This window comes from Ambystoma mexicanum, chromosome 6q, assembly GCF_040938575.1.
Source record: "Ambystoma mexicanum isolate Mex_15411 chromosome 6q, UKY_AmexF1_1, whole genome shotgun sequence".
Lineage (NCBI taxonomy): Eukaryota > Metazoa > Chordata > Amphibia > Caudata > Ambystomatidae > Ambystoma > Ambystoma mexicanum.
The window spans coordinates 598,518,628-598,538,390 of record NC_090937.1 but is presented as its reverse complement, the minus strand read 5'-3'; the positions used below and the strand labels follow the sequence as shown (position 1 = coordinate 598,538,390).

Here is a 19,763-nt window from a genome sequence, read left to right as displayed (position 1 = left end):
TCAGGCACACTTCAGGGGGTGAGCCAATGATCAGTTCTTAAACACCTCAAATTTACAATGCAGACAAAATTCTACATGAAGCATTTAGAGTACAATAAGCACCCATTTTGGACTCATCACGAGTTGGGCGGTAGCGCCGGCGTTAATAGCCCTACCGCCAAACCCCCTGGCGCTAATAGCACGGGATCACAGGTTTGGCAGAACGGGTATTGCCCATTCCCCACTGAGCCCATTCAGGAATTCCCCATTGGGCTCATTGGGGAATTTTCGCGCTATTACCGCCGGCTGTTTCCCCAGCACAGATGGTGGAGAAATCCGCCGAAGCCCTGATTTTGCAGACCCATAAAATCGTGTATTAATAGCGCTACTGCCGGATTTAAGGGTTACAGCCAAACTCGTGATGAGGCCCTATGTATTTTGCTTTTCGCAAATTGCAGTTATAGCATGTTTTTTTTTACCGATACATATGGTGCTCCATTCTTGTATGAAATGTATATCATGTTACAGTGATATTGTAACCATATTTGTCATAGTGTACTTAGAAACAATGCTATGTGATGCCAATTCCTGTTTTGTCAAGGGCTAAACGGTCGTGTTCCATCGCTTCCCGTGATTTCACTTCGGGGTGGGGTCACTTCATGTGATGTCAACAGAGGTCATGGGTCATGTGATGTCACTTCCGCTACCCCTGGCATTTTGGTGAAATGACATCCCCGGGCAGACCATGTTTACATATATGAGGAAACACACATTGATGATGTGCCTTTGTGTCACAGCATGATGGTGTGATTGCCGGGGGCTTTCTTATTCCTATCAAAAACTGCATGAAAAACCAATCACTTTTTAGCCATTTTCCGTTGAAAAGGCTACTGTCAAATTCATAATTTTGACACGTTTTCAAAAATGTCTTGGGGGGGGGTCCCATGAGATCCCCTCCACCCTCTTCTCTTGGTGTAGTATGGTCCCACATGCTATGCTCACCGTCATGCGCTTAACTGGCACAGGCTTGGCGTCCACAGCACGTTAAAATGTCTTTTGCTGCCACTGCCTTTAAGATCAATGAGGCGCAGCTGATTTGTAAATTCAACCAACTTTGCTTCTTGAACATTGAAACTAAGTCAGACAACATTAGGAATGGACGGCAATAGCTCCTCCTGTCTGTGGTACAGAACTACCACAGCTCATGCTTTATCATGGAATGTCATGTCTGACACATACATCAGTCAACGTTTGCCTTGTAACAGGTCCAGTGAGTAGACTCCAAAGTCTTTATAAATAACGCGACAGATCTTGGCTCGACCAAACACACAACTACCAGTAGGGGATATGTAGGAGATATGTGGGACATGCACGCCCCATCTTTTTGGTCCCTCTAGATTCTTAGTCCAGCTCTACAGTAACAGAGAGTCTTGGCAGAGCCATCACAACGGCAGGGCCAGTAATACAAGGTGTACGAAGGCCCACTGCTCCACTAGCTCCTGCATTTTTGGTTTTGTGCCACGAAAATATGGCCAGCACCATTGCTACAGAGAAGAGAGATAGAGTAAAGGGCTAGAAAGCTGATTTTGTCAGTGGCACTGCACCTCTCCAAACAATAATGCTTGTAATAATGTACTACTGACAACATACAGAGGTCATCACAAAAAATCCTAGAGGACATCTGTATGTTGTAAGTGTCACTGCAACTATCCAAAAATAATGCCTGAAAAGTAAGGTAATGCTCAGATCACAGGGTTTTCATATCTGCCTTGAGTTTTAATGTTGGAAAAACGTTTGTGCTCTGAGTGTGTTGTGATAGAAATTAAAAACAGCAGTGCGTGGTCATGAATGACCTGGATATGTTTTGTGCATTCCCACGATTTATGCAATTTCAAAGTACATCCCCTTTCTGAATTTGGGATGCAATTTAAAACAGGTAGAAATTAACTTTGGCCTACTGCTTTGTGCAATTGTGTAACTAGTGGGGGAAAAGGGTTATCAGAATGTGTTAATCTATGAGTAAAATAAGCCCCAATGACAACAAAACTACAATATAGGTCAACTACGACCATGCTACAATTAGTATCCAAGATGTACTCCCGACTTGTGCTGTTGCTCCTTTCTCTAATTGTGCTGTCCCTCCTCCCCCCTTTGCGCTGTCCCTCCTTTATCTTTGTGCTGTCCCTCTTCCCCCTTTGCGCGTTTCCTCCTCCCTCACTTGCGCTGTGCCTGCGGACCCCTCACACAGGGCGACAAACAATGACCAAAAAAGTGATGGGTGGAAGGTTTTGAATAAATCTGAACCAATGGCACTGCTCTCGGGAACCTTACACACGACTGCTTTTTAGGCAGTCTGTGCTATTGCAAAAGGGGTCCAGCCATATGAAAACCAGTCAGGTTGTGCCCCCAAGGGGAGCAGTCCAGCCCAAGCTGCTAGGCCAAGGACCCCTCTGCATGGGAAAGACAAGCAACCCCACACATGTTGCCTTGTTGGGCCTCATCAGTGGGGTGCAACTTGGTTGCAGCGAGCAAGGGACCCATATCTGGGCATACCCTCTCCCACACAGGGAGACAACTTACAAACAAAAATGTGATGGGTGGAAGGTTTTGAATAAATCTGTACCACTGGCACTGCTATGGGCAACCTTCCACATGACTTTTTTTTTCTCCATCAGCACGACTGCAAAAGGGGTCCGGCCATATGCAAATCAGTCAGGCACTACCACCAGCGGGAGCAGCCTAGCGCTAATTTCTAGGCAAGTTCCCCTCTGCATGGAAACACAAGCAACCCCAGACATGTTTCAGCCTTGTTTGGCCTTATCAGTCAGATGCAGATTGGTTCCCTATGGCACAGTGAGCAAGGGCCTCATGTCTGGCATGACCTCTCTCGCACAAGGAGACAAACTATAACCAGAAAAATGATGGGTGGAAGGTTTTGAGTACGTTTGAACCACTGGCAGTGCTCTGGGCAACCTTCCACATCACCATATTTTAGCACGTCTGCACCATTTTAAAAGGGGTCCAGCCATATGCAAATAAGTCAGGTACTGCCACCAATGGGAGGAGACACTGGGCCTAGAGACCCAAACCGCTCCTCGTTGATAACACCCAATGCGGCTGAAACATGTCTGGGGATGCTTGTGGTCTAGTGCAGAAGGGATGTGACCTAGCAGTTCGGGCTGGACTGACCCTTTTGGGACCAAGTTTGATTTACATATGGTCTTTCCCCTTTCTATGGCTTGGGAGGCGAAGAATGATGGTCTGATGGTTGCCCATAGCAATTGCCAGAGGAGATTAATTCTAAAAGATTAATTCTAAAGTTTCCAGCTATCACCTCTTTGTTTTGCTTCTGAATGTTTTTAATAAGCAGATATTTAATGTACCTGCAACTGAATTTTAATTTCTGGTATTTTGCACAATATTGCTGTTCAATAATCTGAAATCCCAAATAAATGTAATCCCATGGGGATGTGTTCAGTGCAGAATGGCATCCAGTAGCTGGATTTGTGGGGCAGAGCACAACCTGCCAAAGTTGTCTAGAGGGATATGTGGCTTTGATCCATCCTGAAAGCACCACTGGTACATATTTGACTGAAAAGAAATATGTGTCAGGGTCACGAAAGAAGTGCACAATTATAAATATAGGAAGGGTAATTAGACGACTGGGCCTCATATCATGATAATCTAAGTGCAGTGAGTCCCTTCAACCTAATTCCGCCAGTCACATGACCAGGGTTTAACACCTAAGGGAATGGGATGATCTGCAGGACAGCAACAGGGGGACACACATGTTCCAGTGAGGATACCACAATGATCCAAAATGATACATGTCCACACTTCAGACACACAGGAGGCCTGACACAAAGGGTTCAACACATGTTCTTAGTCCCCTGATTTGCCTATTCGCCAATGCTTTTGATCTGTTGCTGAAGAACAAGTCAACTATGAGGCATAGTATGTACATCTCTACCAACTGGATGTGAACTGGCCAATACATCCTTTGTCTTGGGTACTTGGTGTTTACTCGAAGCATCACAATACGGAACCCTAAGCTTCTACTGTATATACTGAGGCAGGGGTCACCATCGCTGGATAATGGCCCAGCTCAGGTTAAGTTGAAGTGTCATTAGCCCAAGAAAAATGGACCCCTATCTTTATCTATACTGCTATTAGCAGAGAATTGTGATAGCAATGTAAGTTTTGCAATTGTGGTAGTGGTAGTGTAGTAGTATGGACAAAAGATGTTAGTCAATTTATTGCATTTTATTTTGTAGTATTTAAATAGCAAGGCTATCTTAATTGGGTAAGCATTTTAATTATACACCTGGTTTATCTATACAAAAAGCCTTGTGTCATGTTTTAGCTTTCAATTCGGTGTGTTTAATTCGATGTTGCCTGTCACGCGGAAGGTTCATTGATATAAAGATAGTTGCACAGGGAGAGTGTGTCTTGTTGCAAGAAATCTTGCTGGAAAATTGAATGTCTGATTCTTGAACGATTACACGATTTCTGCTGTTTCTCTGTCTACCTCTGAAATGTGAATGGTCAGTATGATACCACTGTCAGTAGTTATTTACTATAGTCCGAGCAATCTCATTGGCTCAGAGGAGGCCAATAGTGACTTTCATTGGCTAATTTAGGCTAGGAAAGCCCTTTTCTCTGTCTGACCTGAATGTGCCAATAGCTCCCTTGAAACTGGCTGCTGCTTTTGGTGCTACCGCTGCCTTTGCCTCCTATAAGATGCTTTCCTAGGCTCTCCTGGCATCGCAGTAAGTATCAGCTGTTTCTTGATTACTCTGGCAATTTATCAAGAAAGAGTGAGCTGTTTTAGTAATCAGGAAATGGCAGTAGAATTCCAACTGATCTGTTACAGCCTGTAAATAAGCGTGTTTAGGAAAATCTGACATCAGTTTTAGCAGATTGAGCAAAATTAAATGTAATTGTAAAAACACATTGTTTATTGTAAATGTGCATTTGCAGCATTATTGGTTGCACAATTTCACTGGTATGAAGTAAATTATACATATTAAAATAGTCATTTAACACAGGTATGACAACTAAATCTCCATGGAAAATAGATGTTGCTACATTTTTTGAGGACAGATTAACATAATAGCATTCATGTGGTATCCAGAACATTGACAGGAAAACAAAACATGTTCTCAATTTAGGCGGAATATTCCATGATCAGTAGTGTTGTTCCTAATAGGATGCTGCTTTCTGAATGGTCTTTGGTTTTGTCCTATGCTGGGTGCTGAAGCTCCATTTCACTACTTAGCTATTTCTGAAAGCAGCAAGCTTTTGTTGTGACCATTGTGCGTGTCTACTGTTTGCACAGCACTGCATTAAATGGCACCTTTTCACCCCGTGGTACTTCACATTTCAACAGTGGATGTTCATCTGGGCTGAGCATCTACTGTCTATTCTCGAGTTCAAAACATGCCAAGATTTGAAAAAAGCCCTCACCAGTTTTCTGCGGCCCTATTACAAAGAATGTTGGTAAACGGTTGCAAGTCTTGTCCCTGGACCAGATGTCCCTGTGTCGCCTGTCATCGCATGGATTCTGTGGAGAGAATAGAAACACACGTGCCTTGTTCATCAAGATAAAGTAGCACAAAATCCAAATTCATTCCAGAAAAAATAGCGTCATTTGTTTTCGATATTCTAGGAAAGTTAACAGTGACAGTTGACAGCGACGTAACGCTTGAAATTAGCTACCAGCACAGCAAAGGGTTTACCACTTATGGGTGCAGAAACCACAGGCCCACATCAGCATACTGAGTGGAGCCTCAGTAATGGGGCAGACGACTATGCGGGTATCACCTACTGCCCCTACTCAGATAAATATGCAAGTACCAATTTCTGCTACTGCTCCTCACCAGTATCGTACAGGTGAGAAACAATACCAGCTGAGGCAGGCATAATGCCCCATGAATCTAGGGGTGAGACTCGAGACAAACTAAGACATGTTTGAAGAAACAATTTTTAAAATAAGTCAATGTAGACGCCTATGAAAGGCTGTGAGACACTAGTAGGCATTACAGTTATAGTAGAAATGTATTTATTTATTGTTCAATTATTATGCACTTAATACCAGCGAGTTGTTTCTAAGCGTGGGATCAGGATTCGAACCTGTGTTGCATTGTGTTGTCTTGCTTCCAAGACAAATGCGTTACCCCTGAGCTATCCTTCGTCCTAAAGCACAAGTAGCGTGCTGTATATAGCATAGAAGGAAGGAGGATTCCAGGATACCAAGAGAGGGACTCACTACACTGATAGGACAGATGGAATTATAGGCAGATTAGATGCAGAATAAATGGCCAGGGAAACCAACATATGGCAGATGCACAGAGTGGATGTAATATGAATAAACACAAACATAGGTGGACAGCATGGATGCGAAAGGGGCAGAAGTACAGCCATTTACCTAGCAAAGAGGCTGCAGAAGGCCAGGAAATTAGCAAGGCCTCAGACAAGATGCTGAATTCACAAAAACAGATTTAGTTTAGAAGCATTGAAGCTGCCCAGACAGTAGCTTGTAGCAAGCGTCAAGGTCAGATGCACATAAGGGAGTAATGGAGATACAAATCGCAGAGATGAGATAACCATTCCTAGGACGAGCAGTAGACTCCCATGTTAATTAAATTATAGGAAGAGCACAAACAGCCATTGATGTCCAGGTGCATGAGATCAGTATGCCAAAGGATTATGTTGCGGATAAATGAAGCATGTATCTAATGACTGCAAAGAGTACAACATGTATGTTGGAATTAGCTAAAAACCCAGTAAATAGGAAGGAATTAATTCCCCAACACCGTACCCTAACACGTTATCAAGACATGAATAACACCAGCTATTCATTGTAAGCCACGTACAGAGAAGACACCTGCTGAACTCCCTAGCCCACACACAGACACAAGTTGATACACAAGACCAAATACAAAGGAATAGAATGGCCACATGGCCTGGGATTGATGAGTAGTACTTTTAATGTGGCAATAAGACCCGAAGCGGTGGGCCAATACCGCCCCAGGTAATGCCGCGGGGCCCCTAGTTACATGAGGCCCCCGGGGCATTACAGTGGGTGGTATTTGCCCACTGCCGCGGAGGGTCTTATTGCCATTAGTACCCAGGCCCGTGCCAAAAGAAGTTAAGTGGGGTTGGGAGGGTGGGGAGGGGATAGTTTGCAGGGGAGTGGGGTTGAGGGAAAAAAAAACTTACCTGAGTCCCCAGCGGGGGACGAAGGCAGCCTCCAGACTTGGGGAGGCTCAGAGCGAAGATTGCCCCGTTTCGAGCCTCCTCATTGGCTAAGGGGCTGCCACGCCCCCCTGCAGGGAACAAATGCAGACACATACGTACGTCCAAGGGATTGTTAAGTAGTATGGCTCGGAAACAAGCCAATCACATTAGTGTATTCTGTGGTCTCACGGACCGCTGGGTGTCAGAATAACCTAAACTTGATCCAGAACACGGTAGTTGAACTTGAAGAGTATCAGAAGAGTTCTTCCTACCAATGTATCCCTTTGTACTTCCAAAATTAAATACAAAGGAATCAATTAGCCGAAAGATGGAAAACACCACACCAGACTTCGGGGGACATTCTTTATGGAACTACCACGCCAGACTTCGGAGGACGCGACCACAGCTGACTGCAGAATAGGAAGAAAGCTATGATCACCACTGAGTGAAAAGACCTGTATTGCTATAGAAAGTCTGGAGAGTAGCAGCAAGAAGAGCAACAGTAGTCTACACAGTAATAACGTATTTCAATACATGAATCAAGGATTGACTAACCAAGTTGTGAGGAATGGAGATAGAAATCCAAAGAGAAACTCTGCACAACCCAACCTAACCCTGACAACTCGACGGCACGAGGACGTATAGGCGAGTGCAGCAGTCTCTAGTCCAGTGCCTATCCCGACGGAACGAGGACGCCTGTCGGCTTAGCACCAGTGGAAAGTCTCGAGTTCATGTGCTGAGTTTTTGGGTTCGTGCAGGTTCTCTCTGGGGTGTGAGATTATTTCCTCCAACGAGTTACTCCACAACTACGATGATAGTAATGCGATGAAAGTTCAGTGTGCGAATGCTGGAGTCAAGACGTGGTGATGGTAAGGTACCGGTGATGATCTTGAAGGAGGTAAATAAAAGGTGGTCAAAACGTTCCAGGTTGGTAATGTTCTGGCAGCGTTGTATAATATTCAGAAGGCAGAAGAATGGTCACAGACGTTCCGAGCTTGATAACTTGCAGGCAGCGTAATGTTAAATTCAGGAGACAAAAGCGTGGCCACAGACATTCCGGATCCGATAACCTGCGTGTAGTGTATTATTATAATCAGAAGGCAAAGAGTAGTCAGAGCACGGACTGTAATCGATAACCAGGAGGTCTTCAGAAAGGAATTCAGGCAGGGTCAAGGACAGGGAGGATCAGAACAAGAAGTACTGAAATAATACATAAGAGTTAGCCAAGATTTCCAAACAAAATCAGAAGCGGCAAGTGCGGCAACCCGGAAGTGTTATATCGGGTGACCGCGAACTTGCCGAACTCCGCCTCTCTGAGAGCAAGTCATGTGACAAGCATGGAGAGGACGCCATAATTGCCATAGCAACCTCGTCACGTGAGTTTCTGAAGAGCGAAAGGAAGTCCAAGGAAAACCATGACGCATGGACAGCATTATGACAAGAATAGGATAACGTCTTGCAAATAGATGCTTGAGGTTTGTGTGATGTGAAAGAATGCTTTTTTGGACATTTTAAGCTGTGGTTTCGAGGGACAATCCTGACAGGGTACTAATTGGAATTAGTGCAGACCATGGACTTCTATTACCTCCTACACTATGTGCCTACCAAATCTGGATGTCCTGTCAAAGTGTCCAAGGTTGGTAAGTAATGTGCAAACCAATAGAAATCACTCTCGCCACACCGCCTATGATGAAAATGACAGCTAATTAGTGGCCATTATAGTGAGGAAGTGTAACTAGTATCTATAATGGGATGGGCCCAGGAGAAGCCATCAGAGACGTATGAACCAATGAGGAAACTAACATGTTAACCAATCATAACCACTTATATACGTTTTATAACTGATATTGTATTATAACGTCATTAATGAGGTGTTTTGAGTAAAAAGTCTGCTCACAATCTTTCTAATTCCGAGAGCTACTTTCATGCGATTCCATTCTGTTTTTTTTAATAAAGCTGGGCTTTACTGTGCACATTGAGTACTCCTTATTGAGTATTGTTTTGTATGCCTGTGCAGCAAATTGGACCCATCTCTACAGTACAATTAACCCATAAGGGAAGATTTTGCAAAAACTGGTGCAGGCATAAACAGCTTGTTTGTGAAATGTGCAGGCCACCTTATTCTCAGACGTGGCCTACGTATTTAGGTGGGTCTGGGCAGCAGGGCCAAAGATATGTTGCCCAGCCCCCTTGCATATATTGCTGTCAGAAGCATAATCCTGGCACTAATGTATGACAGGCAGCCAGCACCCATGTTGCTGAGGCCACATTTCACAGTGAAGGCCATAAGGTGGCCTGCCTCTGTTAAATGCTAAATAAAAAAGAAAGAAAACACATGTGTACCTTTGTTTGATGGATAGAAATGTACGTGCCAGCGAAGAGGTTCATATCGCTGCTGTTGACTTACAAAAGTTGTGACAGGGTCAGGAATGGCCTAATATTTAAGATGCACATTCCCCTGCGCATCTTCAATAAGGCACCAGTGTGTGCCTTTGTTTTGTGCGCTTTTTAAAGTTCATCCCATGTGTGAACTTTGAATGCACTTTAAAATGCACAGAAATGCCACCTTACTTGTGCGGAAGGGCAAAGGGGGGAAAGCCAGCATTTCAACATGCGCATCCATAATGTTCATGTTTGCGCATATTGAAATGGCCATTGCGCCTACAGTGCAACTTTTATTGGCATGACTCATGGGACGCACGAGTGCATCTCATCACTTGCACTGATACAAGTTTTTTAGCAGCTTTCCCATATTCTGCTTTTCCTTTGTTACTGAAAAGAAGTTGGCACACTTGTCAAATCAGTACAGTCAAAAACCATGGCACACATAGTAAACAGATGTGCACATGTGGCCTCATAACCATTGGTGCCCTGCATTAGGTCATCAGTCAACAAAGTGCCCATAACACAAGCTGTATTCATAGTACAATCCTGAATTCCAAGCTTGTTGATGGTCACAACATTTCTCTGTGTGTCTCCCCTGCTATGCTGTTAACCTCTAGTCCCACACAAACAATTCAAATGAAACGTACCCGCTTCTTCACTTCCTTGTGCCAAGTCTCTGGAGGATAGCTCAAGGGCAACGTGCTCGCCTTGGAAGCAAGACAACACAGAGCAACCCAGGTTCGATCCCAGGGTCCGCGCTTTGAAACCTCTAAGTATTAAGTGCAGATTTGGGCCAGATTGGTGCTCGGTGCGATTCGGTGCGCGCACACTAGTGTATTAGTCCAAATCTGTTTACTAGAGGACCATATTCATTGCACTCGGACATGCCGTTCCCGGTATCTATTGTAAATAATGTCAAACGAGGGCAATCACCCCAATGTTCAACAAAAGGGGCGGGACTTTTAATGTTTGCTCAACGCCAAGTGCTCGCTCCTCTAGAGAACGAGGATCGACCAAATGCAAAACTACTGACAACTCGGCCACTGCTGATATTCGCACATTTTGCTGTGAAAGTGTAGCTAAACCAATCGCAGCTTTTAAGCAATGCCAAAAAATGCCACCCAAAAAATCACGTAGAAAGCCATTGTGAGACCTCAACCAAATACAATATCTACTGAGAACAAGTTGACTGCCAACCCAAAAAGAGCCGACAGGTTGGCACCATTACAAATTGGGCCCTCAAACATTGAATCATTGGGCCTCATCAGACGGTAGGCGGTAAACCATGGCGCGATTGGTTCATGCCGGTAATTTACCGGTACCGCCTTGAAGGAAAGGGGAATTACCGCCCTATTCCAAGGTTGGGAAGGCGGTAATTCCTCCTTCCTCCATTGCCCTTCCCCATTCCCATTTTTGCCCCATAGGGCATAATGGGGAAGGCGCTAATTAAGGTATCGCAAATTGCGGTACCGTAATTAGCTCCCTGGTCCCTTTGCGGGTTGGATTTTTAACGCCTGCAAAAAGCAGGCGTTAAATTCCCCAACCCGCAAAGGGACCTCGTAGTGAGGCGGTAAGGATTTACCGGTACCGGTAAAATACCGGTACCGGTAAACCCTTACCGCCTACCGTGTAATGAGGCCCTTTATCTTTACCTCAGAATATTGAGGGTATGGAACCTGAAGAGCTGTCTGACGTACATACAGATAAAAATTAATATATGGCATCTATATATATTTCCTTGTCGGATAGCATGGTACTACAGAATGCTCATTGTGTTTCAAATATCTTGGATGATCATGAATTGTCAACGCATCATGTATCAAGAGATGGTGTTATTGATTTAGATTCTTCTGATTCTAGTTTTTTGGCCAGAGAACCTTTGCAAAATCTATCAGGCTCGCTGAGCTATTTCAAGATAGCAGTCGAACTGACTCATCCGTTGATATTTCTTACATTGAGCCGACCCCACGGAAACCACCTCAGCCTTTTTTGGATATTACTCCAGCAACTCAAAGCCTTCATTTACCAAAATGGCACAAATCACTTTAGAGGTCATGAATACGGCCTTGATGTCGCTTGTCAAACTGTATGAAACCACTGACATAAAACTACCATCTCATTCAGAACAATTAGCTTTGGTATTGGATTGGCAAAAAAAAAATATACCACACTTTCTCTGGCCCAAAAGCAAGAGGTCATTCCATAGCAGACTAGTTTGAGCTAGTTATACAATAAGATGAATGTTGATAGTCGGGTTACTCTTGATCCGGGTGTAACTAGCCCTGTTGTTGAGAATAACACATTATCAATAATTCTGTTTGTTAACGGGATCATCAGAGGTGTTATTCCCGATGACTCCTCTGCTATAGTCTCTTCAATTCCAGTTCAAAACCATATTTTAAAACAAGGTGTGAACACGCCTCTCAAAGGCTCATATACAATATTCATGAAACAAAAATAGCACAAAATAAGCACAAAGCCAGTGGGACTAGCCAAAGCATAAGAAAAGAAAACAAAAAATATTAATACGACAAAAGCTGGAACTAACTCAACTACAAAACACCTTTTCAAATCTATCAGCACATCTAAGAAAAGATGTGCCAATGAGGCTTGACTTTGGCCTCATTGGCAGTTGAGAAGAGGTATACTAAAATAGCCCAAATAAAGAAACAAACATGTTCTAATCTTGTTCTGTCTCTGCCTTTATCACATCCTCCCCTAGATGAGCTCATAAAGGCTGCGGAGGCATTCCAAAACTGTGATGGAGTTGGCATTACTCCAGCTCCCCTACAAACTCGACCGATCAGCAAATCCCCCAAGGTCCCAATTGCTGGTCAGGTGGTCGATACCCATAGACTGGAGATTAGGAAGGCTATTGATGAATATATGCGTCAACATTGGTTTGACTCTGGTCCTATTAAGCCTCTAACAACTGAAAAAAAGTGCTATGGTGGGACAATTCACTTTGGCAATTTCGCAAAACAAAACATCTAGGAAGTGAATTTTGTTTCCTTGGAAAAACAGGCAACCATACCAGTGAAGGTGGCCCCTGAGATTGATAACTGTGATACACTGTCAGCTATCCAAAGCACACTTATGCAACTGGTGGCTGATCAGTCAAGTCTTAAGAACTCCTTATTGCATGCAGTGAAGAACAATAACTTATGAAGCTCAGGATTGCCGTCTAGCTTGAAATCTTTGGAAACTCATCATGTGCTTTCAAGCTCAGATAAATGGCCTGGAGAGACTCTCACTCGCCCACATTCCAAACCCACGCATAGTCAAACTGTTGCTGAATACAAGAATACAAGTGCACTACACTCTCTTTTGATTAGCTGTCGCCCAAAGCCATTTTGGGTTATGATACGAATAGAAGTTGTATCCTGGCTATATTCCCTGATGTTCCAGCATTGGAAGACAATGTCTCTAGCGACATTGACCAAGTAGAATTTCCAGATAACAAATATCTCACTATTGCCCGGCTGTGGATGAGATCATGTGTAGTTCTTAATACAATCTGGTTAGCAAGACTCTCTCTCTACAAATTGGGCTTTTATTTAACAATAAGCTCGCAACTTGATCCAGCTATTTGTATTGATAAAAGTGAGGGAGGAGTCCCGATAATGTATCTTACGATTGCTCACTCACAAAAGGAAATGTCAAACACAGCATCTAATCAATGCAATTGTCACTGCATTCAAAAAAAGTAACTAGAGAACAATGTCGATCATCAGATAATTTCAATACTTGGCTGAAATACACGTGGATATAAACATCTTATCAATAATCCTACCACCATGCTGAATAAGCATGATATCCATCTAATTCCAGGTGAGAAGGGAAGACCCATGCCAGGAGTGGTACAGAGACAAATACTCTTACAGTTACCAATTCAGTGCCCTGGGCTTCCCCAAATTCGTACATGCAGTTAACTAAAGTGACTATTCAGTCTTGCAACTATGCAATTCTGAATATATATTGGAATCCTATGAGTATTACCAATGAATGTTTTTTCCGAGACCTAAACAATCTGAGGGAGAAAATTTCAATTTCGTCTGATATCACCCATATTATTCTAGCAGGTGATTTGAATTTACATCTATTTGACAAAAAACCAGCAAAAGCGTCTGAAAAGTTTCTAAACATACACAATCTTGTACTTTTGAATGGTTCACTCCCCAATGATGTACCTCCACAAAAGACCTGGCAGAGGGGGCTAAAGAGCGCAATATTTGACTATGTATATGTTGGTATGGGCTTATTCTCAAGTATCTCACTTTTGTCCATCATTTAGACCACTCAAAGTGATCTTTTTATGCTAACAGCTGAATGAACTGTGAGTAAACAAGGGTGTACTATCCAGCAAGATTATCTAACAGGCTCAACTACAATCAATAATCAATAAAACAGAGTACCCTGGACAGAAAACTCTGTAATCTGTTTAAGTTATTGTCTGGCATTAGATTACGGGGATATGGATGATCATGTTGTGGACAAAAATATAAATTACTATGATCTTATGCAACTTTTTTGCAGCACTAACGGTCATGCGACACAATCAAAAAAAGGATTTATGAATAGTAATAAAGCTATCCCATTACATGTCTATAATCATAGTTTAAGAGAAAGAAAGTCCCTAAATCGAAAGCATAAAAGGCAGGCTCTGAAGCTTCCTCTAGAACAAAGAGGTGCTGCTCTTTCCTCAATTAAGACTGAAATTATGAAAATCGGTTGAGAGCGCGTAAGGCAAGTTTATACCAAAAAGATGGTGAAGACATGTTAAGAACTATACAAGACAAAAATACTGCCCACATTTGGAAAGCATTGAACAAAGTCACAAATCAATCACAATTGTCAATTCAAATAAATGGAGTGAGTGAGGAAAAGGAAAATTGGGTAAATCATTTTTCACAATTATATGTATTACCTACAACTGAAAATGCGGTAGAACTTCCCGAACAAATCCAACATTTTTCTCTGTCATTTGATAGAGAAGATATTTTATTTTACATAAACAAAGCAAGGTCTTCTAAAGCTCCCTGGCCCGATGGTCTCTCAAATCATACTTTGAAAAAACATCCACAGCTCTGGGCATCGATATTGTATAACATGTTCTCCTCTATCCAAGTTAAACAACATATTCCAGATTCATGGTGGCATTCTATTATCTTGCCGATATATAAAAAAAGGTGACCGACAAGATCTGGCCAGCTACAGACCAATAGCGTAATTAGATGCACCAGGCAACATTTATAGCTGTATAATACTTACAGACCTTAATGCCTGGTCGAGAGCTTCAGATCGAAGAGATCCCTTTCAAACAGGATTTGTGGCCAGCCTGGGCTACTAAATTAACATCATAATGTTGAACTCCTTGAAGTACTCTTATGCCACACAGAAGCAACCAATATACATGGCATTTGTAGACTTCTGTATGGCATTTGAATTGATAAATCGCTGATTGCTTCAACATAAGCTTGCAAGATATGAATGTCCGCAAGGGTTAAGGTCAGTAATCAACCTATTACATTCTGACACTACCATGCAGGTTAGGTTACCCATAGAAGGCCTTCTATCCTCCACATTCAGTATCAAATGTCGGCTCAAACAAGGTTGCATATTTGCCTCTACCCTTTTTAATTTGTTTATATTGGACTTAAAGGAGCATTTTCTGAAATGTGCGATGGATGCACCTAAACTAGATAACCAGATCACAGCATGGCTACTCTATGCGGATGATCTGGTGCTCCTTTCGCAAACCCCCTCAGGTCTTTAAAAATCACTGAATTAACTGGAATCGTATGCTGAAAAGAACAATCTAATGATAAATCTAGACAAAACACAAATATTAGAATGTGGAAAATCTACCTCAACAAAGTCTAATAGACTCACATGGACACTTCAAGAACAACAACTTGAAGTTGTTCCTGAATATACATATTTGGGAATACCGTTTAGCAACCAGCATAATGACAAGGCATAGGATTTGACTTTGAAAGCAAAACTGTCAGCTTTGATGTCACAAGCTAAATTACTACTATATAAATATTACAAGTTTACCTGCACTCATGTAATGACTTATTACCAGCAAAATGTTGTAGCCATTGTTACAAACAGTGCTGATACAACAATCCAAAAGCCATCCCATTATTGGGACAAATTAGAGACCCAATTTTGGAAGAACATACTAAATCTTCCAAAAAATTCTCCTTGTATGTTATTACGATTTGAGTTGGGAATGTTGTCTTTGCATGTACATGTGATCTGGAAAATGTGTTGTCTCCTAAGGAAATGTTTACTGGGGAACACTGAGAAAAACATGCTAATTGTCTTGGCAAGATATTTAATTACTTCATAACATGTTTTTCCGATGAAATGGAGAACGTGCATACTGAATGCTCTTGCTGACGCAGGAGTCTCACTTGAGCTTTTAATAACAAATCCAACAAGAGCTAAACTAATACTTTATCATTACGATTGGATCTGCACACAAGAAAAGCGTTTATTGCTTGTTGATTTTGATAGAAGGCTGACTATCTCATCAAGTGCTCCTCTAAACATATTCAAACTAAGATACTAAGACTACGTCTAAATTTGTGGCCAACAAATGATGTCCTGGCCAGAAGAGGCACAATTAGCAAGGACATGAAATTGTGTCGCTTTTGTAAAAATAAGAATACTAGAGAAACATTACAACACATTATTGTGAATTGCAACGCTCTGTCATCCCAGCAGAGACATTTTTTTAAATTTTGGTCAAAGACACTGCAATAAAACCGAAGAAGAGAAGAGATCTGTTTTAATATGTTTTCCTCAGGGAAAATAGCTGTTACAATAGCTACCATACCGTTTTTAGAATCTGTGATGGCTTCCAAAAATGATGATAAGTGATGAAAACTAATTGAAATAGAAATTTGGAGGTAATATGTAATAATATAATATACACTTATTTGTATATTTGTATGATGTTTTAAGTTGTATGTACTGTTTTTTACCTTTTGATAAACTAATTATGAAATTCTAAAGTTTTTAAACAATCATCCAAATGTAAAATGTAAAAATGTAAAATAATTTGAACTCTTTTTTTTTTGTTGAAAGGTTGATATTAATTCAGCCAACCAAAATAAAAAAAAAATAAAAAAATAACAATAACCTATCATACCTTACGGGCCAGGGATCATCGTTCTGCTTCTGTGCCATCGTTGAAAGAGGGGTTGCTCCCTTTTACAAACTCTCTTTTGTGTTTCATTGGTGGTCAGCTTGCTCTTTTCTTCTGTTAGTTTTGGCTACTAGTGGCACTCACGCACCACCTATAAGTTGAATCTCTTGTACTGGAGTACAGTACGCAGGGAAATGCCAAGTAAGGAGGGACACAACCATTGTGGATGTACTTTGTTTACCCACCCATTGGCTGCACATGGCTATGCTAATCCCTATGGCATTCACACCCACTGCCTCACCCCACCCGCTAAAAACCCAACCTGTTGGGATCTATTTGATCTGCTCTATAAAGCAGTAACGTTAACATTTGGCCTGTCAGTTGTGTTTCTAAGCAGTCTCCTGAGAGTTAATGTAACAGTGGAGGTAAATGTGCTACTGGTTTAATTAACATGTGTTAACCAAGTGTGCCTTAACCCCCTTGATTTATATCTGCTCCTTGTACTGGCGTCAAGTTAAAAACAAGCCTTGACAAATCCAACCGTTTTGGCTTGTGTATAGGCATTACAAGCACTGCTATCATAAGCACATGCAAAATCACACCATTTGCCAGTTGATGCCGCTTTGGGCCATGCAGTACCAGTATAGCAGTGTTTGGAAAATGCCTATCCCATGCTGCACAAAAACCTAAACTTTTGGCTTTGCCCATACTTGTTTATTTTGGGGAATGTGTTTGTGCTGCTTGTGCCAACCCAATCAGCATGGAGGAATGTCCAAGGCTGAACCTTATAATACATGCCTGGGTGATCCGCCTCAGTTCGAGTAGGTGATGCACATCCTCACCAAGTCGGCCAATGGCAGCAGGGACGACTCGCCGGGGATGTGTTATCACTTTATTGAAGACATTACTGACCAGGAAGGCCCGCACGTATTCTCACCTAATAAAACCAGATTGCAATATACGTTGTTTGGCTAGACGTGCATGTGCCAGACAAAACAGCACTCCTCCATGATACGCAATAAGAGACACAAGCGCAAAGAAGTCCTTTAACAACTTTACTAAATAGCCCTTAACAAGTCACTGTAGTTATTCTTTAAAAGATTGTATACGCATTGTTGGTATTGTCCTTATTCACACGAGATGCTCCAGCAAGTGCACTGAAACCTGCAGGAATCCAGGAAGGGCCCAGCAAATTAATTCAACTAAAATGAAGAACTGTGAAAGAAGTCAAAATAACGTTTATTGAAAATAACTAACCAAAAAAATGAACACAGCAAAATTAACCTGTTTTAAACATTAAATATTCACGAGAGCAAAATAAAAAAGATACAAACAATTATGGAGGGTAGACGAGGAGGGCAGGGGAGGATTGGAGGATCAGGGATACCTACGCAGGTGAAGCAGGTACATGTAAAAAAAAAACAAGGAAGCTAATCTGATCTGGAGAGTCCAGGGGAACAGAATGGACATCACTCAATACTCCAATACCCCTCGAATACTGAATCAATACCAAGCCAGCGAGACGGTTCAACCACAAAATACACATATTTGAACGGATTTCTTTTGAAAGCTATCTACCTGTATTGTTTACATTATTATCCATGTAAAAATGAGTTAGTAGTGCCTCTTTTTTAATCTCATTTTAAATGTATTTTTAACGAGGTTATCATTCTATGGAATCGCTTAAATGTTTGTTGTACGCCATGTTTCTTTATTTTTACTTTAACATTTGTATGCAAACACATGTATTAAAGTACCGAAAAAGAAAATGACGTACAATTGCTAGTGTAATTGTGGAAGACATCACTGGAGAGTTGGACTTGCACATAAAGGAAGGTAAGAAAGAAATAGGCTTTGACTTAACGGACTTGACGGAATAGCGACATGCTTTTGCTTTCAAACGATGACCTACAATTTGCAAACGATAGCCACTAAATGTAATCATATGTACATTCCTCACACACATATTCATTATCGATATCCTGAAAACCTGGCCGGATTTTGTTGATCCATGTGACAATGTGCCTAACCCGAAACTGAAGCAGCCAAGGAGAGCACTTTTAAGAAATTCAATTTTTGGGATATATTGTATATATGTCATATATAATGAAAATCAGAGGCCACCATTGCTGAAACCCTACATTGCGCTGTTAGAGTAAGAGAAAACGTTCTTATCTATGGCCATATTTTTCATTGGCTGCACAGATTGGCCAATCATGTCTTCCCCATGCAGTTGTGTGTATCAAACCCAATCTGTACACATTGCAAAGACGGTGTAAGTGTCTGAGCATTATTTGGTACCACATTTAAGTAGCATGTCTGCCAGAGCATGCCACAAACGGCAGAATGTGCAGATGGAGTAAACTTCTTGACTAAGGTTGAGGTGGCATGTGATTATGCGTCTAGGCTTTCCAAGCCTTTTTCAAGGCACAGACACCAGAAATTACAGAAAGGTTTGAATACACGATTGACAAAACCATTTAGTAATTAATTGTGATGTAAAGATACATCAATATTTCACCATTTATATTAACATAAGTTGAAACGTTGCTGCTATATACAAGGACGACCTCATTAAAGTGGTAAGTGCCTATACATATAAGGCAGAATGTGTGTCTTAATTTAATGTGACTGCTGTTTCTTGGAATTTTACATATATGACATGGGCGTGACATTAAATAAAAAGCCCACAAAACTCTCCCTGCCAAAGTGGAAAACACTGTTCCATGTGCTTTGGACAGGGAATTCAAGAAAGTGTAAACACACTTGAAACAGGTTTCACTGTGGTGGTATAACACAAACTGGGACTGAGTAAATATCATTCAGGCACATTATTGTAACTTTAAGAGCAATCCTTTGTAATAATGGAGAGGAGGGTTGCACCAGGTAAGGCCACCACTCCCCCCCCTTCCCGGTTCCTGAGTATGCATGAAAATACAGGCTGAGAAATGGTCTATAGACAGTTAGTAAAACACCAAGAGCCACATGGCCACAATTAGGA

The 19,763-nt window shown here is 41.8% G+C and overlaps 1 protein-coding gene across 3 annotated transcripts in view; it reads right to left on the bottom strand.

The window, feature by feature from the left end:
- Positions 1 to 19,763, bottom strand: part of NDST4 (N-deacetylase and N-sulfotransferase 4) — a 2,547,020-nt gene that overhangs the window by 510,009 nt on the left and 2,017,248 nt on the right. For all 3 annotated transcript variants that reach the window (XM_069631065.1, XM_069631066.1, XM_069631067.1), the window contains one exon: positions 5,446 to 5,542. In XM_069631065.1, coding sequence (XP_069487166.1) covers positions 5,446 to 5,542 — 97 coding nt within the window. The remainder of the gene's footprint in view (positions 1 to 5,445; positions 5,543 to 19,763) is intronic.